Raw genomic sequence first — 27,811 nt, 5'->3', positions numbered from 1 at the left:
ACAAGGTAAGTAAAAGTTATAACTAGTTTTCTTCTAGGAGTTTGATTGAAAAAGGGTGGAGAGATGTAGGATTCTCACTTAAAAAGAATAGCTTGATTAAGTGAAACGTTTTTAAGCCTATGGGAGATATAGGTTTGTTTGTAGACAATTAGTGGAGAAATGAGTAGACAGGGAAAGAGTGAATATTGGAGGATGGAGATGGTGGTAGAGAAGACAGGAGAGGATGAGATCAAGAGCATGTACAGAGAGCTTGGTCTTGGCCTGGAAAGGGCCAACTAACTGTCAAAGTTTGAGAGGGGGGGGTGGCTGAGCAGTGCAGTGGATAGAGCACTGGCCCTGAAGTCAGGAGGACCTGAGTTCAAATACGACCTCTGATACTTCATAATGACCTAGCTGTGTGGCCTTGGGCAAGCCACTTAACCCCAATTGCCTTGCAAAAAACCTAAAAAAATGAACAAACAACAAAAGAGAAAAGAAGAGGACACATGTTGAATGGTCTCAATTTTCTGTCAAGAAGACAGTTCGTCAGCTAAGGAGATAGGTAGGAAGAGGCATGTAAGACTTGAGGAAAGAAGGGAAGACTTGGACTAGTTTCTGTGGGGAGACAAACAGACAATGAGGAACGAAGGAAAAGACCACCTTGGCCCACTGAGAAAGTTGGACAACACAAATTTGTAATCCAGTCCATCTAACCCAGCTTCCAGTTGGCCAAGGACCTACATCTCTCTTTCTTTCCCTTTCCAGTCAAGCTCCTAGAAAAAGCCATCTATAAATGCTTTTGCTTATTCGGCTCATTAATCTTTTTCAATGACTCAATTGAAACTGATTTCTCCAATGTTACTGATGATCTCCCAATGGCCAAATGTGCTGGTCTTTTTTCAGTCCTCTCCCTCTGAACCTACTGACTTCCCCGATCACCTTCTGGGTAATTTCTTTTCTCTCCTCTCTGCTATGCCAAGCAGTCTTTCAGCCTTGGATGTCATACTTCCAGAGAGGGGGAGCCCATTTCCCATTGAGACAGCCTACTCCACACAAACGGTCCACTTCTCAGGATTTTGCTTTTCTTATGTAATCTTTTTTATGATGCTTCTGGGGTACAATTCTTCGTTGGTAATAAGCTATAGCCCATCTACACCTGCCATTTGTCTCTCTATTACCCTTTGGGAAGATATGAAATGATAGGGGGCAATATAACTATTATCATAAAATATGATTAAGAAGATATTAAAAACTATCAATTCATATGCCTAATTTTATCATCTCTATAAAATATTTATAAGAATGGTCTACATGTGTACCAAGGGCACCTTTAATTCCAATGAGCAGGGAACATTAGGCTTTTTGCATACTATATTTTAAAGCAGGGATCTATATAGTCCCACAATTGACCAAAAGTATAAATATCAGATCCCACTGTGCTGGTTTATTGAGTATAAAGACCAGTTGATTCAGCAGAGCAGCATCACCATGCACAAGTATGGGGCCCAACTTACCTTTCCAACCTTACCTCCCACAGAATATCTAAAACAAACTTCTGACAACTCTCTGCAATGCCTCAGTTCTACCCTTTTACCCATCACCAAATCTCTGCTTATTTGTATTCTATGTGTCCTTCAAGATTTAGCTCAAGCCTCATCTACCCTAGAAGAGGCTCCCCACACCCACATCACAGAGAGAACTCCTCACTCAGAATTCCTAGAGCATTTCCTTTCTGTCCTATTTAACTGACACCTGGTCATACACTATATTGTTCACTAACTTTTCATGTATGCATTGTTTGATTTTCCAACAGAGACCATGTGTTTCTTATACTACCTAGTTTAGTATCTTCCATTTCCTTACCCTGAACCCTGCCTACCCACAGACCACAATGAAGTACTGAAAGGCAGAGCCTACTGAACAAGTGGGGTAATCTTCCCCATTGACCTTGCCCTGCACTCCACCATCTCTCCAAATTGAACTAGGATCTCTCCTTCCCAATAGCAAGAACCTCTAAACCTTACTTTCAGCTTTGCCACTCCAGTTCATCCCCCAACCACCCTTCAGTGAAACCTTCCTAATACGGTTGTCTCCCCTCCATGGGAGCAGGTGTTACTTCACTTTCCGATTTGTAACCCGGGGCTCAGAACATAAAAAATGTACCCCTGTGCCATCTCATTGCACATCAAGAAGTGCTTGATGAATGTTTTTCCAAACAGTAGTGGAAAAATCAACACCAAAACCTTAGATGTGTGTGGGGGGATGAGCCTAGATAAAAGATACTGACATTTATTTAAGTTTCTACTTGGATAAGATGATGTGAGGAAAAAAGAGGGCATCCCCAAATAGAACAGCCCCTGGGTATATGTGTTCTAGTGGTTACCCTCACAGATGCATCAATGCAGACTAAGTGTTCAAAGCCTCAGTATTGGCCTGCTGACCAAACTCTGGAAGAATGAAACAGTGAATAAGAAAGTCTTTACTGAACATTTTCTATGCACCAAGTACTTTGCTAAGTGATAGGGAGCTAACCAAGAAAAAAAGAAGTTTGTTCTCAGTGAAGTCACATAATGGGGAAGGTTTCACTAGAAAATAGTTGGATGTACCTTAAAGTCCAAATAAAGGGAGTCAGGGAAGAAGACTCAAGAAGAGAAGCACCAACATTAAAACTGAGCATAAAGGGAAGATAGGAGCAGCAGAGGTGAAAAAGAATAGTTGAGAGGTACTGTATAACCCAAATCCCATTGTCCCAAGGTGTTGCCTTTATTGATATTCTTCCCCTTAATCTATTTTAGAATGAGAACTCTGGCACAGTTGGAATTTGGCAACCCTATGAGATCTTCACCCTTATGTGTTGGGGAGATTCTAGTGGGTAGATGCTTTAGGGATTTCTGGGTTTCCTGGACCAAGGTCAAAGATCTGATTGAAAAGAACAATCGGAGAAGAGATGACCAGTGTCCTCTTTTCCTGGTTGTTATGTTAAGGGGAAATGGAGGAATGCATTCAACATACTGTGTACTGAAATGAATACTTCCTTTCTGAGATTTTTGCTTTGGAAGCCTTCATGTTGGGAGTAGTTTCTGTCTATGAATTGTTAAAATATTCACTTGGCAGTCTAGAGGCACCATGGCACAATGCATGGATAACTGGTTTGGGGAGTTGAGAAGCCTTTGGGTTCAAATATTGCTTCCTATGCCTATGAAAGAGCTTCATAACCTTGCATAAGTCACTTACCTACTAAGGAGTTTCTGGAGACACAGGCATTCTTAGATGAAGGCTCCACATGCAGAGTTCCCCAAACTTACGAAATCACAGATCCTTTGGGTACTTTTTCACATACTAAAATACCCAAAGGGATCTGTGATCTCGTCAATTTGGAAGTTCTTCTAAACAATGGAGAATCTAAGCCAGCCATGTTTGTTCATCTTTAGTGAAACTTAGCCATGTCTTTCCAAAAGTTCATTACAGTGGGTCTCCTCAGGGTATCAAAGGCCTTCCTTTCTCCTGACATTTCAGGGGTACCAGTGGAATATACTCTGGTATTGTACCTTTCATCATATTTTATTTTAAATAAATTAATTTTGCTATCACCATAATTTGAGATCACAAGAGTTTAGACTCAGTACTCTAGAGTAATATGGTGAGTAGTTTGTGACACAAAGCTGGGAAGGTTCTTGCCATTTTGGAGCACTGTTACAATATGGGTTGGGGGGGGGGTGAGCAAAGAAACAAAGAAACAAAGAAAAAGTGTTTAGGAGAGTTGGAAAAGACAGAACTGCAAACCAAAGATACAGTTTGAAATTAAAACCTCCTCCCAGATTTCAGAAGGGGTCAGAGTCAAGCAGGGAAGTACTGGTACTTACTGTGTTCAAATTTTAAAGACACTCAAAAGAAAAAACTAGGCATAATAGAAATGCATCATTTCCCATACAATCCTCTTTACCTATTCTTTCATAAGGAAATGTACAAGTTTGTTGACATGTACCAAGTTCATAAAAAAGATCAAAACCTCTTCAAATAATGAGATAGCCTAAAGGCCCAGGGACCTTAAGAAAAGTCCGTGAAGCAAAAGTCCGTGAAGCTTTCTAATACAAAGATTATCAAGGAAAAGGTTGTTTCCACGGCATGAATAAAACATTTCTGGGTGTAGATAAGCTGCAGGATTTTATGGAGCTCCAATTACTTTGTTTACACAGATATTTCAGCTGCTGGCTAAAGAGAACTTTACCTTGACAACCTTTTATCTCTTCTTTGATTCTTACCTGTCCTTTTTACATCTGGATGGAGCAGGTTTATGAAATCTGTCCTCCCTGAAAACAGCCATCCTGGCTTGGGATAAATCAACTTGAAAAAAAAAAGATGTATGGAACAAAATCCTAGCATCAAAAGGTCAAGGCTCTTGGAGAGAGAAGGGACTTAAGAGGCCATCTGGACTAATTCTCAGGAAACTGAGGCTGAGAGAAGGGAAGGTCACATAAAGTTTGTACATCTAGAGTTGGGACTTCAGAAGCCTTCTATTTCCCTCCCCCCTCCATTTTACAAAGGAAGAAACTGAGGCCCAGGAAAGGGAAGGATTCATCTAAGGTCATAGATCTAGATTTGTAAAGGACTACCTAGTCCAACTCTCTCATATTACAGATGAAGAAACTGAAGTCCAGGAAAGTAAAGTGACTTACCCAAGTCAAATAGTTAACAAATGCAGCAACCAGGACTTTGACCAAATAGGCCGAGATGAAGTCTTCCAGATATTCTCTTATGCTTGCTAATGATTTGGGGTAGGTGGGTGGGGGTGGTACTAACAAGTTAGGTTTTAATGTATGAAACTACTTAATAGATGCCTGGAATTCTACCACTGGAGGTTTCCTCACCATTTTTATGGTTGCTATTGTTTTTAATTCATCATTTCCTATTGCACTCCCTCTACAAATCATTAAATCCTCTCTTGTAACAGAGAAACAGTTAATCATAACCAACCAACAAAACATTTAAGTCTGACAACATTGGCTGTCTTCTGGTACCCAGGGTCCCCCAAGATTTCTACTGAGATAAGGGATATTGGGTTGTAGTCTCTGTTCTTTGGAACCAAAATTATTCACTGCATGAAGGGTCCTTGGAGGCCATCAAATGCAAGCCCCTCCTATTACAGAGGAGAAAACTGAAGTCTGGGGAAGTTCATTTAAATCTTCCCATGGTTCTCTGGATTCCTCATTTTCATTATTTATTAGGTTTAAATTATAACCTCAGAGACATGCCACCAAGTCAAGGAAAGAGACCCAATGGCTAGAGAGAACATGGGTCGCTGAAAACTCAGATGGCTTTGAAAGGGACTTCCTTAGTGACTGAGGCAGCCATGAGGAGAGTTAGATGAGGATTTTGGACTCCATCATGGCTGACAGAACAGGAAAGGAGTGATGGCCAGTTGCCATTGCTCACTCGAGAGCCACAAGTTGAGGACAGGAACAGTGGAAATTGGGAGTACAGTGAGGTAGTGAGCTCAAGCAGAACAGCAGGCCTGTTATTCCTTAGATGGGGGAAGCCACTGTCTATTTACCTGTCTGACCACTCACTTCCTGTTTCCCCTCAGACCTAGTGGGAGGAGGAGTGGAGTAAAGAAAAGTCATTTTGTTCACCACTGGTGGCAGCCAAAGCAGTTGGCATTTGAAAGTTTTATTTTTAATGGGTTATTCACATTGCTATGTTATTTTAAGCTGCTATTAAAACCATAAGGTCATTTACTATGAATTTATCTCACTTTGAATGTGTGGAATGGGATTAAGAAAAGGGAACTTAATCCAAAAGAAAAAGACAAGAGAAGTTTTCCTTAGTTAAAGTTGAGGTGGAACAAGAACGAGTAAGAACATGTCTGTTATTATCATAATTTTCTAGAGCAAGTCTAAGTTCAGGGCACATCCTAAGACCCTTTCCTTTTGAATTCTAAGAGATAGAAAATTTGGATAACTAGTGTGGCATAGTGGATAGAGGCCAGGTACTGGAATCAGACTCATTTTTGTGAGTTCAAATCTGGCCTCAGATACTTATTAGCTGTCTAATCCTGAGCAAGTCACTTCACCCTGTTTGCCTTAGTTTCCTCATCTGTAAAATAAGATGGACAATAAAAGGGTAAACTACTCCAGTATTTTTGCCAGGAAGACTCCAAATGAGGTTATAGAGAGTCAGATATGACTGAAACAACTCACCAACAGTAAGAGAATTTATTACAAAGCAGTGGTTCGTGGATTTATCCCGTTTTTTGGTTTGTTTTGTTTTTTGGCTCAGGGAACGCTACAAAATGACCACTTTCTTTCAGGCCCCACTCAACCAGAGGACTCCAGACCGCCATCCCCAAGGGAGAAACAATTCTATCCCATTACAGATGTAGACCATACTTGTTTGTCACCCTCTAGCTGAAGGCGGCTCACTCTGCTTCAGGTTTGTTGGGTTTTGAAATTTCTATAGAATATTCTAAGTATATTTTGTTATAGATCACCTTTTCTTTGTCATGGATCTCTTTGGGATTCATGTTCAGTAGTGTGGAAATTAAATTCTTTGAGTCTCAAAGGCTTAGGAGTCCTCGAATCTTCAATTAAAGTATAAATACAAAATCATCTATTGATTTTTTCAGAGGAACTAAAAGTTGACTTGGACAACCCAAAAGAGTCAATTAAAATTTAATCAAAACTATAATTTCAACAAAAAAGCAGGCTATAAAACAACTTCACACAAGTCATCAGCTTTTCTTTAAATTATAAACTAAATGTCATAGAGAAAAAGAAATTCTATTCAAAAAATACACACAGACACACACACACACACACACACACACACACACACACACACATAAATAAACTGCCTATCTCCAAAGTCTTAGTGTAGTTTTAAGCTTTTAGAAAATTCTGCCTTTGGACTACCATCTCCCCAGAACCACATAGAAATGATATGAATAGAACTACAACACAATCTTTATACAAATAAAGACAGAAGAATAACTGGAGAGATTAAAGATGCCAATATTACATCAATTAGCTTACAGAGTCAATGCCATAGCCATGGAAAAGGTTCATTTATAGACTGGAATAAATAATGATTCATCTGGAAGAATAAAAGGTCAGGGCAAATAATGGAACAAAGGAGAGGGGCCTAGCTATGCTACAAAGCAATAATCATCCTATGTATCTATTTGATTCTCCCTAAATGTACAAAATTTGATCAAGAGAACAAGTTAGATACACAACACGCAGAAGCAGCTGATCATAGTACTACGGTGTTCAATGAAGACAATGGCATCGACTACTAGGGTGAGGTCTCATTATATGACAAAGCGCACTGGGAAAATAAGAAAGAGTTTCCGGTGAGAAATTAGGTTTAGTCCAACATTTCCCACAATAGACTCCAAATGAATACCTAGCTTGGACATATATAAGCAAATTAAAGGAACATGGGAGAAGATGTCTTTCACAACTAGGGCAAGAGGAAGAATTCTTGACCAAACGGGATAGAGATGATTACTAGAGCTGACGTTGAAATAAAATGGAAACTTTTTGCACAAATAAAATCAATGTAATTAACATTAAAAGGCAAACAGTTAAATGGGGAGGTGGAAGAGGAAATACTTGCAGTAAACTTGCCTGGTATTCCAGGTATATAGGAATTGATTCCAATGTATAAGAAATAATAGTCAAAAAAAAGAACAAAGCTAATCCACAACTGTATCTCCCTATGTTCCTACTCTCTGACTGTCTCTAACCCAAAGAGCTCAAAAAGACAGAGAAATGATTGATTAGCAGTGCAGACTGAGAAACACAGTTACAGACAGAGCAAATGTAGGGATATGTTTTGCTTGAGTATTATTCATTAAAAGAAAGGAATTGAATTTTGAGAGGAGGGCAAGTTAGAGAATAGTAAAGAGGAAGAGTGACAGAGATGCTCAAATAAAAGAGAAGAAATAAAAGAATATTAAGGAATCATTTCCAAAATTACACAGAATGAAAACAGAAGGAAATTCAGAAAAAAGACAGCCAGATAGGACAGTTTACGAACTACCATGTTAAATTGTCATAGATTTAAAATAAAAATAAGCTCTCTCCCATCCTTTCTCCCCCTCCATCCCTTCTCTCTCTCTCTCTCTCTCTCTCTCTCTCTCTCTCTCTCTCTCTCTCTCTCTCTCTCTGTATATATGTGTGTATATATATATATATATATATCTTATAGTTTCATATACAATCTTCTTTTTCTGTTCTCATCTGCCTATGAAAATGCTCCCATTAGCTGATGTTGGCCAAGTTCATAATAACAACAAAAAAGAATTTTTAAAAAGTATAAATACCTGTGAGAGTGGTAGGCTCTTAAGCTATTATCAGCTTTAGAGGGAATCGGCTGACAAATTGGCAACAGAAAGATGAGGGAAGGAAGAAAAACTGCTGAAATAGTAATGATTCCTCTTTATATAATGATATGGCTTTTCTCCTAACAACCTTGGGAACAAAGTAGGTAGTGACTTGCCCAAGGGCACACACTGATGATTTCTCAATTTTGCTCAAGGCCAGTCCTGTGATATCTAATATCTCCCACCTTCTCAAATGGGATAAACTCAGAGAAGGGTTTGAACTGACTGGCCTTCAATATGTAGGCACCTCTTTGGGAAAGAGAAACTAAAGGAAAAGGGAGAGAGGGGTAAATTAGATTTTCAGACCATCAAAAAGCTACTAACAAATCACTTTTTCATGGCCAAAAGCAGAATATGTTCTTGACTTTCTGATAGAGGAAAGGATAGAATGTTTAATGCAGCAGAATCAGACAGGGTTGTCTGACACACAAAACATGAAGGTTAAAGCTAAGGGGTTAGCCCAGGTCATACATTAGGTAACATGTACACATTTCAGAAAAGTCATCAATTCTCTGATCTAAGAGCCAATGTCCTTGCTCCAATACCACAAACTTCCGTGTGGAATCTGAAGTCAGGTTACTAGCAGAGAGAAAAACACTATCTTTTCATTTCATGAAGGAAAATTAATTACATTTCAAAAAACGATCCTGCTGGATTTCCTAAGAAATAACAATCTGAAGCAGGGTGGTTGTTTTTGTGGCTTCAGAGTCACTCAGGAAATGAAGGGTCAATTGCAGTTATTTATGGACTACTGAGTCAATATGGTACAGTGATAAGAACATTGAGACTGGAGCCGGAGGAGAATGATTTTTTTGGATTTGTCTCCCTTCTCTAGGTCTCAGTTTCCTCCTCTATAAAATGAGAGAGATGAACTAGTTGGTTTCTGACATCATTTCAATTCTAGATCTTTGATTTATGTATGACCTTGAGTCTCTTCCCCTTTCTGATCCTCAGTTTCCTCCTCTGTACAATGAGAGGATATATCCCCTAAAGTCTCTTCCAGCTAAAAATCTATGATCCCATGGGCAGCATGAGAGGCTGTCAACACTGTCTTTTGATTAGCTCTAGCCATAACCAAGGGGCCGCACTAAGGAATGGTAACCGCCACCAGAAAGTACTCTGTAGGTAACCAATGCACTTCCTCCTAGGGTCTAAGAGGTAGATTATTAAGCTTAATGCTGTCCCTAAGGCTATTATCCTCTCTGACTGGCTCAGACCTAAGTCTGGCCCTTTGGTGATTGCCTGTTCTTTCTCAGACATAGCTGTTTTATGTGTTCAATTTTGTTCTGGCTCAGAAATGCTCTGGACTTCATATGAAGGTCTCTTATGAAAATGTAATAAAAGTGAAAATATGGAACAAAAAAGAATTAAAAGTGCCAAATAACTCTGGCTAATTCACTTTCTAGCAATAAAGGTCAAACAGACACTAGTCTTTCATTTGGTTTTTATTAATTCATCTGGGATATGGTATGGGTTTGACTTTCTGGAGTTCCTTTGAGTTTCTCCTTTTCTTCCCCTTTCTCCTCCTCTTTTTTCTCTTCCTCTGCTTCCTCCTTTTCTTCCCTTCCTCCTCTTCTCTTCCTTCTCCTCTTCCTCCGTGTCCCCTTTCTCTTCCTCCTCTTCCTCCACCTCCCTGAGTTAGTCTCCTCCAGTTCTCACCCACATATTCCCAAATGCAGTTACTTGGAGAGGTCAGCAATGGCTCTCCAGATAAAATGGCTCCTGCCTCTGCTCCTCCCAGAGGTCCATCCATCACCAAGGACCTTGACATTCAAGGCTAGCAGCTGTTTATAAACCATCCTCTGAATACAAAGGGAGGGAACTCTTCTTTCTTGTTTATCCCAGACAAAGTCCTGATTACATTTCATGTCTTTGTTTGAACTTGTCACCCAACCCCCTCTGCTTTTCTGCCCTGGTGTCACCCAAAATGGATGTAGTTGAATCTCCAGAAAGCCACTGTGAAACCCCCCAACTATTTTAATGTGTTCCCTCATGAAAAAAATGATATGATTTGTGGGTTGGTCTGGCTTTTCTTTTCCTAGTCTTCCCTCTGTGGACAGGGATCGAATGGAAATGGAGTTAAAGTTAGAAGTGCCCTCAAATGCCACTGAATCCAATTCCCTCTCTTTACAGGAGAAACTGAGGCCCAGGAAGGTAAAAGGACTTGCTCAAGGTCAAACATAGCATTCATAGAATGAGGGGTAGAAGGGACCTCGGATGTCATCTATTCCAACTCTAACCCAAGTTCAAATCCAGTCTCAGATACTTCCTAAATGTGTGACACTAGACAAGTTACTCAGCCTTTGGTTGCCTCAGTTTTCTTATAAATAAATAATACCTACCTCCCAGGGTTCTTGTAAGGATCAAATGAGATAAAGTACTTAGTAAATAATTGTAGAGTGTATAGTAAGTGCTATATAAATGTCAGCTGTTGTTTTTATCATCATTAACAAAGAAGGAAACTGAGGCCCTGAGAGAAATTCACTTGCCACATATAGGGTCACAGCTTTAGAGCTGGAAGTGACCCCAAAGCTCATCTAATCGAATCCCCTCCTTTCACAAAGGAGGAAACCGAAATTAGGAAGATTCAAGTTCACAGAGGTATTAAGTGGCAAAGATATAATTCAAACCCAGGACTTCTGCCTCTAGAATCAGATCTTATTTAGTTTTTAAACTAATAGAACAATGGGAGGTGCTGTTACCCTTGCTCCAATCATCTAGTCTAGAAGTCTTCCTCCTGGGACTCACAATAAATACTTAGCAATCAGGTTGCTCAGTGGATAGAACACCAGACTTGGAATCAAGAAGACCTGAGTTTAAATCCAGCCTCAGACATTTCCTGACTGTAGTGACTCAGGACAAGTCACTTCACCTGGTTTGCATCAGTTTCCTCATTTGTAAAATGAGGTAGAGAAGGAAATGGCAAATCACTTGAGGATCTTTTTCCAAGAAAAACTCATGGTCAGTACTGGCTTCCTTTGGTCCATGGGGTCAGGAAGAATCAGACATGATCAAGTGACTAACAACAAAAATAAACTGGACAAATGGCCACTCTCCCATCACCTACCTCTAAGAATACAGCAGGAAACCTTACGGCTTGCCTTTAAGCAGCACATTTCCCTCCAAGTTAGTTATCCTTCAGCTCATTTTTCATTTGATTTCAGAAAAGAACAAGGAGAGGGTGAGACAAAGTGAGATTTGGTCACCCTATTTGTTACTTCTGAATGAAAATACCAGTCACTGAGCTAAGTACTTTTACAAATATTACCTCATTTGATTCTCACAACAACCCGGGAAGGTAAATGCTGTTATCACCTCTATTTTACAGATGAGAAAACTGAGGCGAACAATGGACTACTGAACTCAAGTAATGTTTATAAAGAAATATTTAGGGGTATACTGGTAAATGTTTGACAACCAGCTCTCTGGAAAAAAAGAGAAAAAAGCACACTTTTAAATTTAATCTGCAGTATTAACACTTTCTAGTATAATCAATCAAGAAAACAATAAATCAATCTCAGATTTGTAGCCATTATTGATATCTGAGACAAATGCTATGACAAAGTAACAATCATCTGGTCAACCTGACTCCGGCACACCCCTATAGCGTTGTTATATTGTCTGTTGTTTAGTCTTTTTCTCAGTAATGTCCAACTCTTCATGACCCCATCTGAGGCTTTTTTCTTGGCAGAGATAATGGAGTGGTTTTCCATTTCCTTCTCCAGCTCATTTTACAGATAAGAAAACTGAGGCAGACAGAGTTCAGTGACCTGCCCAGGATCACAACAGTAAGTGTCTGAGGCCATATTTGAACTCAGGTCTTTCAGATTCCAGATCTAGTACCTGGAACTTAAATCATTAACAAGAAACATTCCAGAAAGCATGGTAACTTCCGGAGGGTATTTGAAGTTAAGATGAAGAAATTAAACCATGTGGTGAATTTACAAGTATTACCTTATCTTAAGAAAAGTGGTTAAAAAGTAAAGCGGATACAGCCTTAGAGCTGGTATAGATGGTGGGTTCTAAAGGGACAAGAGAGTAGTGGAGTTGTCAGAACTATAGCCGTTAACACCAGTTGTTACCTGAGTAATTAATAAACTGAAACAGTATAGTGTATTGTTTGGCAATCAACAAATACTGAGCTTACTCATAAGTAGCTTACTCCCTTCTATTGGCAACTCATGCTCTTTCTGGAATCTGTATATAGTTGAGCTGAGTCCTAGTTTCAAGAGATTCAAGAGGGCATGGAGTATACCCCCAAATTACCAAAAATATGGAATCCCTCCTCATATACTCTTTTTAAAGAAAATGTAATTTTATTTTATTTTTCCAATTACACGCGAAGATAGTTTTCAACAGTCATCTTTTTGTAAGCTTTTAAGTTCCACATTTTTCTACCTCCCTTCCCTCTTACTTCCCCATGAAAGCAAGTAATCTGATATAGGTTATATATGTACAATCATGTTTAACATATTACCATATTATTCATATTGTAAAAAAAGGATCAGAACAAAAGGAGAAAACCATGTCTCTCATAAACTCTCCAAGTTCTCATCTCATGCTTGGTTTCATCCTCCCTCCTCATTCATGACCCTCAATTCCTAGGATTCAACAAATGTAATTTATTGAAATACTTATATAGCATATAAACTCCAGTGATAAAAAGTCTCTCAAACAGAAGGCTATAGAATTCATTACAACTTTTAGAAACTCCCCTTCTTCCCTCCCCCTACCCCATAATTCTCCCAGTCAGTAAGAGGAAATAGCAATTAAAAGGAATGAATTGGACAAGTTTTAGAACTCATAGAGATTTCCTAAGTAAAATCCCTGAGTGGACAGTAAGGGAAATCACTGCAGTTGGATTCTACTTGATAGTAATGTGGTCTGAAAATTCCCAGGACATTCATAGGTAAAGTCCAGAACATCCAGATAAAAGAACATAACTCAAAATAGCCCTCAGAAAGAATTCAAATATCAAGGAACCACAGTTAGGATCACACAAGACTTGACAAGTACTGATATAAAGAAGAGTTCTTGGAATGACACTCCAAAAGGCACACAATCAAGACTTCCAATTAAGAATAACTTACTCTGAGAAAATGAATATAATCCTATGGGTATGGAAGGAAGGAGAGAGGGGTTAGAGGGGTGAAAATGGACTTTTGATGTAACAGAGGATGTTCAAGCATTTCTTATAAAGAGACCAGAACTGTGAAGAAACCTTGAAATCAAACAAGGTAGCCAAGAAAAACCTGGAAAGGAAAATGCATTTGAACATCTAGAATGGAAATTTGAATGGTGAAGTGCTTATGTTCTAATTTTGGGAAGACAAAACAAGTGTCCCTTCAAAATATTGATGTCCTCAAGATTTGTCTTGGCCAAAGGGCCAAGAGGTAATTTTGTTCTGTGTTGATGATCTTAAGGAAAGAATGAAAAGGAAAAGAATAGGGAATGTGCTAGGGAAGAAAGAAGAGAGAAATCATACTGTTGCAGAAGTGAAGTAAATGAGACAATGAGTACATAAATGAGAAGGAAGGGGTTGGGGAATGGAATTCATATGAATTTCATTTTTACGTGAATTAGACAAAGAAGGATTGAACACACAGATTTGGGTGTAGAAATACATTAAGCTCAACAGGGAAATAGGTGGGGTAGAAGAGGGGTTTAAGAAGGAGAGTTGAAAGATTATTCACAAACAAAAAACCCTTTAATGTCAGAGGGTAGGGCATGAGGGGGATTAAAAGGGGGGAAAGAAAAAAATCTATAATAGGGGGCAGAATGAAGGGAAGAAAAGTAGAAAACTTCAACTATAGATCACTCCTCTTTCACCACCTTCTTTGTAAAAGAAGGTAGAAAAGTTTCAAAAAGACTTGGAAGGAGTGTATTTCGAGCATGGAATACAGGTTATACAAATGAATAGTGGCAGGAGAAAACAGAACAAAATCATGGCAGGATTAAGTCATGGAGAATTGTAAATGCCCAAGGACATTATGTTTGATCCTAGAGGTAATAGGGAGCCAATGGAGTTTATTGAGAAAGGGAGCAAAAAGAGGTAGGAAAAATTATAAAAGAATAGGAGAGAGGGAAATATACAACTAATAGCCATAACCATGAAAATGAATGGAATGAATTCACTCACAAAACAGAAGAGGATAGCAGAATAGATTAGAGTAAGCAACTATATATGTGAGGGATAATCAAACAAATGATTGGAAGTGCCATGAATGTGAATAACTGGGAGAAGGAGTCATGGCAAGAAACAATGGGAGAAGTACCTTGATGGTGAACTCTTCATTGTTCCTCCATGAAGACCTGTCTGAGGACAATTTTAAGAGTCACATGGATAGTATAAGCTTTCACTGAGGTAGGGAGAGAGGGATGGTCCACTAGAAAGGATCTCTCTCAATTCTTCATGAGATCCACTTGTCTTTTTAAAATGTCTATTTAACACATTTATTAAGTACCTTCTATACGCAAGGTACTATACACATTTATAAGTTGTGTTTTCCTAACCAGACTAAATTTCTTAATGGCATCAACCAAATATATTTACTTTCTATCTACTACTGCCATGTAGCAGCTGTTGTATTTTTTTGTCATCTATAATACCTATCATGGTGGGCTTTTCAAATATATGTTGCTGACTGCCTAATTAGAGATTGCCCATTTCCCTTCTCCTCAGTTGTTTTTCAGGAGCTCACTTCCAAAGCATCTGGGAAGCCAAGAGGAAGTATTCATTTGAGTATACATTTTCCACTAGATAGGCATGATACAAGGATTTCCTTTGAAAATGTAAACAAAAACAGGACAAAGAACTGTATAAAAAGATCAAGTAATTGGAGCAGCAAGGAGTGTTGGGGCTTTCTTGGCCTCATTCCCATGATCCCTGACCCTAACAGAAAATATTTTTCAAATACCAGGTCACCAGCTTCTAAGAGCTGGGTAGTGGGCTATCAGGTATAGGCCCAATCCATCACAGAATTCAGCTAACAAACAAGAGGTGATTCTAATCTCTATTCCCATAACAATGGGAAGAATGTAGCTGTTTCCTTTCTCAGAGAACAGAAAGCTGGGAAAAATTGTATGAAAAGAAAAGGAGAAAGTATTTAGGATCCTCTTTTGGAAAGTCAGTCTCTGACAAGAGCAATCTAAGGCAACAAGGAAGGGAAATGGGTTTGGCATGAAGAGAAACAGCTGGAGTTCTCTCAGAAGTACCTGGGCTAGCTCCCCCATAATGGGGTCCACCACTGAGAAAGTCAGAAGAGGCTTACATGCTGAAGACAAATCTTCATTAAACTAAGTTTTGGGTGTTTTTAATTAAGGATTAGAAAACGGTCCCCAGATCCCTTTTCAAGTCATCTACATATTCTGTCCATCTAGTGTTACACAATGTTTGGTCATCACTTAGTTCAACTCCACATTTATTAAGTGAACTGTGCTTAGCTCTGGGGAGATTCAATAATGAACAAAGACTGAGTGATTACTTTTAAGGAACTTTTCAGTCTTGTGGCAGGAAGAAAAATAAGGTCCATAAATAACTATATTAGATGCAAGAATGTGATAAATTCTACCACTGATGCTCACTACTTATGTGACGTTGGACAAGTCATTTTCCCTGTTTGGGCCTCACTTTCCATCTCTCTAAAATGAAGAGGTTGAATTAGATGTCCTCTGAGGTACCTTTAATTTGTAGATTAGGATACTCTTAAAACAAAAGCAGATGTCAAATAGAGGTCCAGAGGTTATAGGGAGATCACTTTTACTTGGGAGATCAAGCAAGGTTAGGTAGAAAAGTTTCAAAAAGACTTGGAAGGAGTGTATTTCGAGCATGGAATACAGGTTATACAAATGAATAGTGGCAGGAGAGAACAGAACAAAATCATGGCAGGATTAAGTCATGGAGAATTGTAAGTGCCCAAGGACATTATGTTTGATCCTAGAGGTAATAGGGAGCCAATGGAGTTTATTGAGCAAACAATGATATGATGATAGCTGATCTTTGGGCAAAACTCCTTGGCGACTGAGTAGAGGTTTGGAGTTGAGAGAGATTTGAAGGCAGACAGTTTAATGTCACTATTGTAGTGCTTCATCCAAGGGTAGTGGTTGTTTGTAGGAGAGAAAGAGAGATTCAAAAGATGAAATTACACGATTTGGCAACTGATTTAATCCATGGGATGAGTGAGAGAAAGGAACTAAGGATAACACTGAGATTGCAAGTCTGGATGACTGGAGGAAGAATAATGACTCCCTCAACAGTAACAGGGAAGTTCTGAAGAAGGAAGGAGTTTGGCAGAGGAAGGGTAGAGCTCTGTTGAATCTGAGGTGTCAATAGTTCTAAGATATCAAATGAGTAGTTGCTAGAACTCAAGAGAAAAATGAACTAGGGCTAGATAACTAGATCTGTGAATCACCTGCATAGAAATGAAAATTAAATCCAGAGGAGCCAATGAGATCGCCAAGCGAGAGAATACAAAGAAAGCGAAGAGGGACCAACCAGGACAATCTCACAGGATATCGACAATCAGTGTTTGTGACATGAATGAAGATGCTGCAAAGGAGATTAAGAAAGATGGGATGAGAAGCAAGAGAGCAAAATCATTAAAACCCAAAGACAAGAGAATATTTAAGAAGGAAAAATGATCAACAGTGTCAGGTGCTTTAGAGAAGTCAGGAACGTGAGCAGCAAAAACAGGACATTCAAATGAACCCTTAAGCGATTACTTGTATCTTTGGAGAGAGGAGGTCAGAATTTTGACTGCAGAGGGTTAGAAAAGAGTAAAGAAATACTAGAAGCTTCAAGAAGTTTAGCCGCAGAACAGGACTATATGGGATTATGGTTGTTGGGTATGCTAAGATCCATCGAGTGTTTTTTAGCAATGGGGCGTGATCTGGGTATATTTGTAGGCAGCAGAGGAGACAGTAGAAAGGGAGAGACTAAAGATTGGAGAGTGGACATGAGGATGGGTCAATTTGCTGAGAAGATAGGAAGGCATAGAATCAAAGGTGATTGGAAAGGAGAAGGGTCCCCCTCTTCATATGAGACAGGAGTAAAGGGGAAGTTAGCAGGGGTAACATCATAGAGAGTTGAGGATGAGGAGGGAAGAACACATTTCCCTACTCTTTGCCTCAGCCTAGCAGAGATGGGGGACTTGAGAAGTAAACTGAGATGAATGTTTTTAGAAATGGCCAATCTACAAATGTGTTTTGCTTAATTATGTTTACTTCCTAAAAAGGAAGAGTTTTTATTTTTTCTCCATGGAGGAGGAAGATTTGGAAGGAAGAGGAGTATTAGAAATAGTAGTTAGAAAAAGAAAGTCATTATAGCATTTTTAAATGTACAAAAGAGGCTAAAAAGGAGAAACAGACAAGGAGGACAGTTTGGAACCAGTTTGTGGAATTTATTATAGTCATTTTTTCAAAAGCGCAAGCTGAATCTAATAGATTCATGGTTTCTCATACAACCCTCTTTTTCTGTTCTTCTGTGGAAGTATACAGAATATGGAAATAAATGTTCATGGCTTTGTGGAGTTCAAAATAATGACAAAAAAGAGAATTTTGCAAAATAAATATAACTCAATCCCCACAAGAAGATCAAAAGAGCCTGGGAACCAACTCTGTCAACCAATTATTGCTTGTATTGCCAAGTCAAGAGAAATGGCAGACAAAGACAGCACAGTTTTAGACTATGCAAAATCGTAGGAGGATGCTGGATGATCCTGAGAGATATTAGCTCAGAAAACAGTGAAAAGCATAAGAGGAAAAAAGAAATTGACAGAAAATCTGAGGTGGTAAAGGACAAGAGATATAAAACTCGTCATCTGATGGGAAAAGTAGGAGCTCATCATGTGGTAAGCCTCAGGGAGGGGAATCAAGAAGACTCCACCACTGTGAACTCATCCAAACTTTCTGGCGAGCAATTTGGAATTACAGCCAAAGGGCAACAAAAATGTGCATCCCCTTTGATCCAGCAATACCACTACTGGGTCTATACCCTGAAGAGATGATGAAAAAGGGTAAAAACATCACTTGTACAAAAATATTCATAGCAGCCCTATTTGTGGTGGCAAAGAATTGGAACTCAAATAAATGCCCTTCAATTGGGGAATGGCTTAGCAAACTGTGATATATATATATATATATATATATATCATGGAACACTATTGTTCTATTAGAAACCAGGAGGGATGGGAAATCAGGGAAGCCTGGAGGGATTTTGAATGAACTGAGGCTGAGCGAGATGAGCAGAACCAGAAAAACATTGTACACCCTAACAGCAACATGAGGGTGATGATCAACCTTGATGGACTTGCTCATTCCATCAGTGCAACAATCAGGAACAATTTTAGGGTACCTGTGATGGAGAATACCATCTGTATCCAGAGAAAGAATTGCAGAGTTTGAACAAAGACCAAAGACTATTACCTTTAATTTTAAAAAAACTGTTATCTCATTATATAACTTTGCTATCTCTTATACTTTATTTTTTTGTACATTTTTATACATTTAGACCAATGTATACTATGGAAACAATGTAAAGACTAACATACTGCCTTCTGTAGGGGGTGGGGGGGAGGGAAGTGAGATTAGGGGAAAAATTCTAAAATTCAAAATAAATACATTTTTTAAAAAATTTAAAAAAAATAAAAAAGGAATACTCCACCACAATCCCAAGAACTCTAGAGGAAGGCCCACAGCACCATGGGTGTCCTCTCAATGGACAAGAATCCATTGGACAAGTCACATATTGTATGAATGGGCCCTGACCTGCATTGTCAGAGGGGAGTACCCATATTGCAGAGAAATGAATGAATGAATGAATGAATGAATGAATGAATGAATAAAAATTCATTGAAGAAACAAAGAACCTCTATATTCATAATAATTCCAGTAACATATCCTATCAGATTCCATGGATGCCTTAGAGCAGGTGTGTTCCACTGGTTACAGTGCCTTCAGCCCATTGGGGAGGGGGCATCATTGAATTTGTAGTGATTTTCTGTGCTCACATGGGTTGCATTGTTTTCATAAATGGGGATTCAATTCTCAATGCTGCCCTTAAGAGGCTTTTGTTGGCCTAAGCAGTCCAGAAGTGCTAAAATGTTGGACACCCTAACTTAGAGGCTGAATTTACCTTCTTGCATTAAGATCTTTCCTTTCAAATTCACCCCTTCTGATATGATTTCTCTATCATCACACTCAGTTTGGATCAATGTACAACATGGAAACAAACAAATAAAAAAACAAATTCAACCCTTCTTCAAGGATCTTTATTTCTGTGGAGAGAACCACTATTCTTCTCTTCACCCAAGTTTGCAACTCACCTTGAACTCATCTTTAACTCATTCCTCTTTCTTATCCCCCATATCTCTAATCAGTTACCAAGTCTTGGCAATTTGATTTCTATGACATGCCTCTTATGTATCCCCTTCTCTCCATACCTATGGCAACTACTCTCATCTATAACTCTAATCATATCCCAATGGTCTCCTCCTTTGGAAGTTCCCTGTACTAATGAAATTCTAGTCCTCACTTACAGGTTTAGCTCAGACTCCTTGGCTCCCTTCAAGGCTCAGTTCAAACATGACCTCCAATGCAAAGCCTTGCCTAGTCCCTCCCTCACTTGAGGTCACTCTCTCTGTCTTCATTTCCTACATCTCCCAATTGGTGTCCACCTTGGGAACCAACCTCCAAAGGTTGCTGTACCAATGAAATCCTAGTCCAAATCCCATTCTTGGCTGTCCAGGGTATATTCGTAACTTTTGACAATAGCATCATGGAAGATATAGTCCGTTCAAATCATGACCAAATAAACATCTAAAACATATTGACCCCTTCAGAATGCAAGCTACCTGAGCGCAAGAGCTAGTATCATTCTCTTAGGATCTCCCAAGCTTAGCTTGGTGTTTTGCTAATGGAAGCACTAAGCAGATGTTTAGCAAAATCCCTCCCTCTCCTTCTAGTTTCAGTGGCACAGGTTCACCAGTCTTTGGGGCATTTTTAAAAAATGAGTCCTTGCTAGGTACTCTCATTGAATTGGGAGACAGAGTCCTGAGCTAAGTCCAGAGACCTTGGGCCATTCATTTCCATTCTCTGAGCCTCAGTTTCCTCAGGCTAAATAAGGATGCTAGATTAGCAAGATTCTTCGGGTCCATTACAGCTTTCACATACTCTTTATTCAATGTCCTGATTTATATTGAGCAATTTAACACGGAAGAGGCAGTGAGAAAAAATGCATAGAGTCAGCCTCAAAGATACAACAACCCAGGTTTGAGGCCTAATTCAGATATATGCTAGCCATGAGACCCTGGGCAAGCCACAGGCTCTCAGTTCTTTCGGCAGTTCTCATATTGATCATCATTGCTAAAAGGAGCTTCCTCCCTCTAAAGGTTCCTGTACCAACGAAATCCTAGTCCAAATTCCATTCTTGGGCTATCCAGGGCACATTACTAACTTTTGATGATAACATCATAGAAGATGTAGTCCATTCAAATCATAATCAAACAAACACCTAAAACATATAGACCCATGACTTAAAGCATTTTGATGCAATATATCATACAGATTGTCTCAAAAGTCTTAGTGCAGTTTAGGCTTTAATAAAACTTAAAACTGCACTACGACTTTTGGGACACCCTATATTATATTTTCATCTTTTATTCTGATGTTGGTATTTTCTGTACATGTAGATCTGTGTGTCTGTTATGCTGTAAACTCTCAAGGAACAAGGACTGTGTCTCTTGATCTTTTTTGTACAATGAAATACAAAAGACCTTAAAGAGGTAGGCCCATGCATAGAGAGAGTAGGTAGCCATCCACATGGTTGGTTTGAGTAACTATCCCCAAAAGTGATCTCTCACTAGTTTGTCATGGAGTCACTCTTTCCTCCCTAGCTTGAAATCCCCATGATATGAGTTTCTCCCTTTTTCCAAAAGCCATAGTCAGAATATACATACATTACCTTGGAGGGTCAGAGTTAATCATTCCTCTGCCATGAAAACATTCAGTGTGTACTAGTTAACAAAGGGACAGTATGGAGTAGTGTGTGAAGAACTGGCCTTGGAGTCAAGAAGCCCTACATTCAAATCTAGCCTCTGACCTATCTATACTGGCTAGCTAGCTGTCTCTGGGCAAGTGACTTAATCTCCTGGCGTCCCCAAACAACTCTCCAAGATCATGAGGCGCAGAAGCGGTATCTGCACAGGTATAGGGAGAGTCCTTACCTTACCTGCAATTCCCTATATCAATGAAGTCATTTGGCCAAAAAGAAAAATGTATTAACAACCTGTTTCCCTTGATATCAGAGATTGGCCGGGCCCTGAGGAAAGAAGATAGAAGCTTTGATTGGAAAGCCAGGTAAGGAAAGGCCCATGGAAATGTGCCTGAGTGGAAACGAGCCTGCATCTAACAAGCTAATTTGATGGGAAGATCACAAATTTAAGACTTTAGACAGAATTATTAATTTAGTTTCTCATTTTACAGATGAGGAAAATGAGGCAGGTGAGGTGAGTTGCTCAAGCTGTACAGCTTTACTGGAGCCTTAATAACAGCTTTTCAATGATCGAGAAGATGGTTTCTATATTCCAGGTTTCCACTGAAATCAGTATCAGCCCTCCTCCGATGCCCAAGTACATATGGAAAGTGAATCCAAGCTATCGTCCCTATTATTTTGCCTCCTGTTTGCGGTGCTACCCCCAGCACAATCCAAACTCTTGTGTGGTAAAAAGGGTAGAGGGAATAACAGCCTTTTCATTCTTTGAGCTCATTCTGATTCATTGTATAACTTTTGAAGAGGTAAAATCTACTCTAAAATGCCTCCTCCTTCATGAACAATCTTCTGTTTCTCTCTATTCCTTTGATTTTTTGGAGGGTATAGAGAGAATGGGAGTTAAACATAAAAGAAAGAGAAAGAGAAGGAAAGAAAAGAACGGTGACAAGCCCTTCGTTAATCACCTCAAGCTCTAATTGTAACCAATGTGGACAAGACACTGACTGTGGAATTAGAGAGTATGGGTTGACATTCTGACTTTGTATGATCCTAAACTCCCTGAGCCTCAGTTTCCTTCCAGTTATAGAGAACAGAGCTTTCAACTTTGCCATGGTGGCTAACTTCCCTAGGTCTTGGTTTTCTCATCTGTAAAATGTGGGCTTCCACAAGAAAGTCTCTAAAGGTCCATTTCAGCTCTAATCGAGAACCTGGGTTCCAATCCTAGCTTGGCCCATATGATCTTGGGCAAGTACCTTTATCTCTCCTGGTTTCAATTTCTTTATTTGTTAAATAAGGGGGATGGACTAGATGGCTTTGGAGGTCTCTAAGGTCTCTTCCAGCTCTAGATCTAGCAGCCTCAGAGTGACCCTGGACAAGTCCCTTCCCCTCCTTGAGCCTCAGTTTCCTCCTATGTTGAGTTGAACTACATGGCTTCTGAGGTTCCTCACACCATTGTTGGTTCTAGATCGAGGCTCCTAGGAACTCATTGCCCTTACAACTCACCACCTAGGTATTCTTTGTATAGAAACTCAAGACAGCAAAATGTACACTCCAAGTTAAGAGCAGGAAACTACCTAGTTACTCCTCTAACAGGATTTTTTGCCTTCCCTGAGGAGTCCCCACAGGGCTCTTGGAAACAGGAAACTCTCTCTTGTGGGTTTAAGATATTAGTTGATGTACAAGAATGCATTTGACCCCAGACTTTGGAGGTGCTGTAAAAACTTATTGTGTAAAAACCAAGGACACCTGTCCGATTGCATTTACCTGTCTCATTCATCAGAACTTGAAGAGCAAGTGTGCAACCCTTTTTATCCTGGTCTTACCCTGAGGCTTCCTATGACCTTTCATGCCTGGTCTCACCCCTCCCATAAGATCAAAATAAAAAAATAGCCTAGCAAGATTGTTTTCTGTATCATTGGGAAGGGGGTAAAAAGCACAGATCATTCATCTTTTACTTCACTTTTCCTATTTCAGAAACAATCCTCAACTGAGCTGGGTGGGGATAAAGGGAGAAGTGAAGACGGGCCAGGAGCCTTAATGAGGATGGGCAGAGGCTAGAAGTAAGACAGGTAGTAGTGGGTGGAGGTGACAGGCAGAGAGGAAAACGCTCACTACCTGTGATCCTGGCAAAGAGAACATTTTCAACTTCGCCAACTGTGTGCTGAGCCCCACCCTCACTTGCCCCAGCTCCCCTGATGCAACCCAGCCACCCCTTCAAATGAAAGCCCATTTCTCAGTTCTTGGGACTGATCCCCAATCTACTTGGCCCTTCTAAAGAGGGAGCCTCCCCCATCTTGTTCATTATTTCTTAGGATGGACATGCTTGATAGAATGTAAGCTTCTTGAGGGCAGGGATTCCTTCCACTTCTTTGTATGCTTGGCCGTCAGCACAATGTCTGACCCATAGTGGGTGCTTGCTGGTTAAAGGCAGGGGTGATTCTGAATTTGTCTCTCTACTCCCAACATCAATTCTTTACTCTGCCATTTGCCTTGTATGACCCTGAACAAGTCACATTATCTCAATGATGCTTAAGAGGTAGCGAGTGGTGAGCTGGTGACACTGAAGCTACTTTTCCATCCACCTCCCCCCAAATGCCCAAATTAGTCAGAAAAGGAAGTCAGCTACCCTAGAGAGAAAATGAAGTCTCAAGTATCTGAGGAGAGTCAGCAACACAAGCAGCACATACCTCAACCTGTTGACAGATCTGGATGAGTTTGGCCATCTGATTTTCTAGTTCACTATTCCTCTTAACCAGATTGGTCAGGTTCATTTCCAGAGCTTGCTGTCATCATGGAGCAGAACACAGAGGCAGCGTGAGCAGGGGAGAAAAAAGGAGAGAAAATTGACAATCAAGCAATGACCAATAACACTACACGTTCATGAGAATCTGGTTCGAGTAACTGCCATTCTTTGCATATTCACACCTTTTCAAAGTATCCCGTGATGTCGGGGCATATTTTGTTCCCCTTTCACACTGAAACATAAGATCCCAGCTCCAGAGCTGGAGGGGATCTCAGAGACCCTCCTCATTTGAAAGAGGAGGAAACTGAGACCTAGGAAGAAGAGGGACTTGCCCAAGGTCACACATAGTCTTAGATCTACAACTGGAGAGGACCTCAGAGGTCATCCAGTCCAACCTCCCTCATTTTACAGAAGAGGAAACTGAGGCCTAGGGAGGGGAAGGGATTTGTCCAAGTTCACAGAGATAGTAAGTGGTAGAACCAATATTTGAAACTAAATCTTCTAACTCTAAATCTAGCCCCTTTTCTGCTGTGCTCTGCTACAGTTTTTTTCAGGGCAGTTAGGTAGCACTACAGTGGATAAAGCACCAAACCTGGAGTCAGGAAGACTCATTTTCCTGGTTTCAACTCAGGCCTCAGACACTTAGTAGCTGTGTGACCCCTGAGCAAGGCACTTCTTCCTGTTTGCCTCAGTTTCCTGTAAAATCCTGTAAAAATCTGTAAAATGAACTGGAGAAGGAAATGGCAAATCACTCCAGTGTCTCTGCCAACAAAACCCCCCAAAATGACCACAAAGAATCAGATGTGACTGAAGAAGACTGAACAACAACAACAAAACTTGTACAGTAAGTAGCAGTAGAACTAGTATTACAACTCAAGGATTACAACTCCCAGTCTCAGGTTCACTGTTATAGCATTATCATGTCTCCTAGGCCTCTTCAACCTTTAAAAAAAACATCATCATTTGATTTCTGACTCTCTCTTTACTATTCGTATAACATGGGTAGGTCCTGATTAGTATGAATAATGAATCCCTTCAGGTAGTTACATGTATCTGAATTCATACTTTTATACTTATAAATATATTTATATATTTACATAATCATTTAAATATGGTAACTGGTTCCAACCCAATGGAAATATGCAGGGCAAATTCGAATAATGCAATCACTTCAGGAATTATTATTCTCACTAATAGGGCTAAGCTGTATCTTCAAAAAAAATAGAAAAAGAATAGTACTTGAGTAAGAACCCAAATGAATGAATAAATCTTTCCTTTCTTCCTCCATCTATCCATTCATTCATCTAACCTCATAGCTTTCCTTCTTCACCATTAAGGAGTGGCCCACGGAGGAGCTAGATGGACAGGTTGCTTGAATCAAGATAGAGTCCCAGATGACATCTCTCATGTTCATTCCAGTCACGTGTTGTAAGCTGCTCCCATCCTTACGAAGGGCTTCATGTAATCTGACTGCAGTACTCAGAATCACAGGTTTGAGATCCGTGCCCTCCCTCTCCCAAATGGAATGTTTTGTCCCATAATGGAGTGGGGGAAGCACTGGATCTTAAGACAGAACATCAGATCTTTACTCTGTCATTTATTTTGTGTAACCCTGAACAAGTCACATTATTTCATTGGGCCTCAGTTTCCTCCTCTGAAAATGAGGGATTTGGACTAGGTAGTCTCTGAGGTTCCTTCCAGCTCCAGATCTAGGATTACATTTGTGGCTTTGAGAAAACACTTCTCTCTAGGCCTCAGTTTCCTCTTCTGTTAAATATAGTAGTTAAACTAGATGGCCTCTGGGAACTCTTCCATCTCTAGATGCTGCCTCTCGTCCATATATTTATTTCCATCTCTGTTTCTCAAGCTTATTCTCTCTGTGCCAAGAACTTCTTCAGACACACTATATTCTTGTCTTGGTGCTCTCTCCCTAAAACCTTCCCCACCATAATTTTCAGAAACCTCCCAGTCTTGGCTTTTTTCCAACTCTATGAAAGCTCCAGAGAATAGATTCTTTTTTCACTGTGGCCAGTGTCTTCAGGAAGTCTGCTCAGAAGGATTCAAGTACAGCAGTCCTTTTCAATCTACTAGGAGGTTGTGGATGCTTAATTTACCTTGTATAAGGCTGAAACTGAGGCTAAGAAACCACTCTCAGAGTCAGGAAGATGTAGCTAGGTTCAAGTCCCAACCTTGAAACTGCCTGGCTGTGTGTGACCTTGGGCAGGTCACATAACTTTTCAAGTCTCCAGGCAATTATCTGAGAGAAAAAATGGAAAAGAAGGTACCAACCTTTGTTGGCCAAGGGAATTCCCACATTAATAAATTTGCAGGTCTACTTAACCAAAAGTTCCCCTATGTATATTTTAGAGTGTGTCTACTTGTATAAACTTGTACATCAGAGCACACAGTAGGAAGGGGTGGAAAGGAGGACAGCAATCTCAGGATCAACAGAAAGTCAATTTGGAAATTATTCCAGGACCAGTGGAAATCCCATATGTCTTCAAAGCACAAATTAGAGGATCTTACTAAAACATAGAATGGAGATTCCAGGGTAGATGGGCCAGTTTTGAGGAAGGATAAGGAAATCAGTTCTACCAATCCAGGGTGGCACTTTCACTTAAAATTCAGATTTGAAAGGACTGCTTGGGGACATGGAGGTTGCAAAGACAATAGGTCTGCTTGACTCTGGATTCACTCTACCACCTTGCCTCTGAAACATGCGATGTGAGAAATCAATTCAAAAGCTAATGTATTTCTCTTGAAACATGGTGGTCTGCAAATTTCATAAATGTCATCAATCAACTGACAAACATTTATGAAATGCTTACTATGGACAAGGCTTATGTTAGATGCTGGAAACACATAAATAATTCATAATTCAGAGAACAAGTAAGAACACTGTTGTGCTTTATGCATTTGTGGCTCAGATCTGAGACTCAGAGCCTCCAAGAAGACACTGAAAAAAAGAAATGAGACCTGTACATACACAATTTGAGGTCTTGCTGGGTTGTGGAATTTGAGTTACTGTCATAAAATGGAGGCAAATTGTTCCTTTGCCAAAGTTCTACCTGGCAATTTGCAAAATGCCAACCCTTTCTAAAAACAGAAGATAAGCCTAATTTCAACCTTATTTCATTCATAGGAAAATGTTAATTTAAGGTAGAATTCAGTCTCAATGATGACCATATGGTATCTGTGTGATCTGGGGCAAGTTTCTTCATCTCCTGGGCCTCAGTTTTCCCATCTGCAAAATGAATGCCCCCTTAGGGTCTTTCCAGTTCCCAAGCTAGGAACCTTTCATCTCATAGGCTTCCCAGTCTCACCTGCCTAGCAAACAAAATGACCCTCCTCAGCTTTTAGGAATGCTTTTTAAAAATCAATTTTCAAATCCAGATGATTTTTGGTTTAGTCTGTCCCTGTATTCATCAAAGACATATGGGTTTCTAACAGTCAAACTAGCCATCTGGTTCAGAAACCAAGGCCATAGCCTTATGTCACAGTTGATGCCTTCCCAAAATATGTGCATTTCCTCTTGGGTTGACTGACACAGGCTATGTCCCACAAGGAGAAGCACCGATATGATGCCTACTCTAGGACCTCAGCCCAGACCATCTGGAACTCCAGTTAATCACCATCTGAGGAGCTAAGAGGAAACGATGACAACAACATTGGACACAATGAAGGAGGAAAGCAAATGAGAGGTTCCTTAGGCAGAAGCAAA

General features: G+C 39.8%; 1 protein-coding gene across 3 annotated transcripts in view; it reads right to left on the bottom strand.

The window, feature by feature from the left end:
• MID2 (midline 2) overlaps positions 1–27,811 on the bottom strand; it is a 115,286-nt gene that overhangs the window by 62,773 nt on the left and 24,702 nt on the right. For all 3 annotated transcript variants that reach the window (XM_074207231.1, XM_074207230.1, XM_074207232.1), the window contains exon 3: positions 24,035–24,130. In XM_074207231.1, coding sequence (XP_074063332.1) covers positions 24,035–24,130 — 96 coding nt within the window. The remainder of the gene's footprint in view (positions 1–24,034; positions 24,131–27,811) is intronic.

Source organism: Macrotis lagotis, chromosome X (genome assembly GCF_037893015.1).
Source record: "Macrotis lagotis isolate mMagLag1 chromosome X, bilby.v1.9.chrom.fasta, whole genome shotgun sequence".
Lineage (NCBI taxonomy): Eukaryota > Metazoa > Chordata > Mammalia > Peramelemorphia > Peramelidae > Macrotis > Macrotis lagotis.
This window is presented reverse-complemented; position numbering and strand designations above follow the sequence as displayed.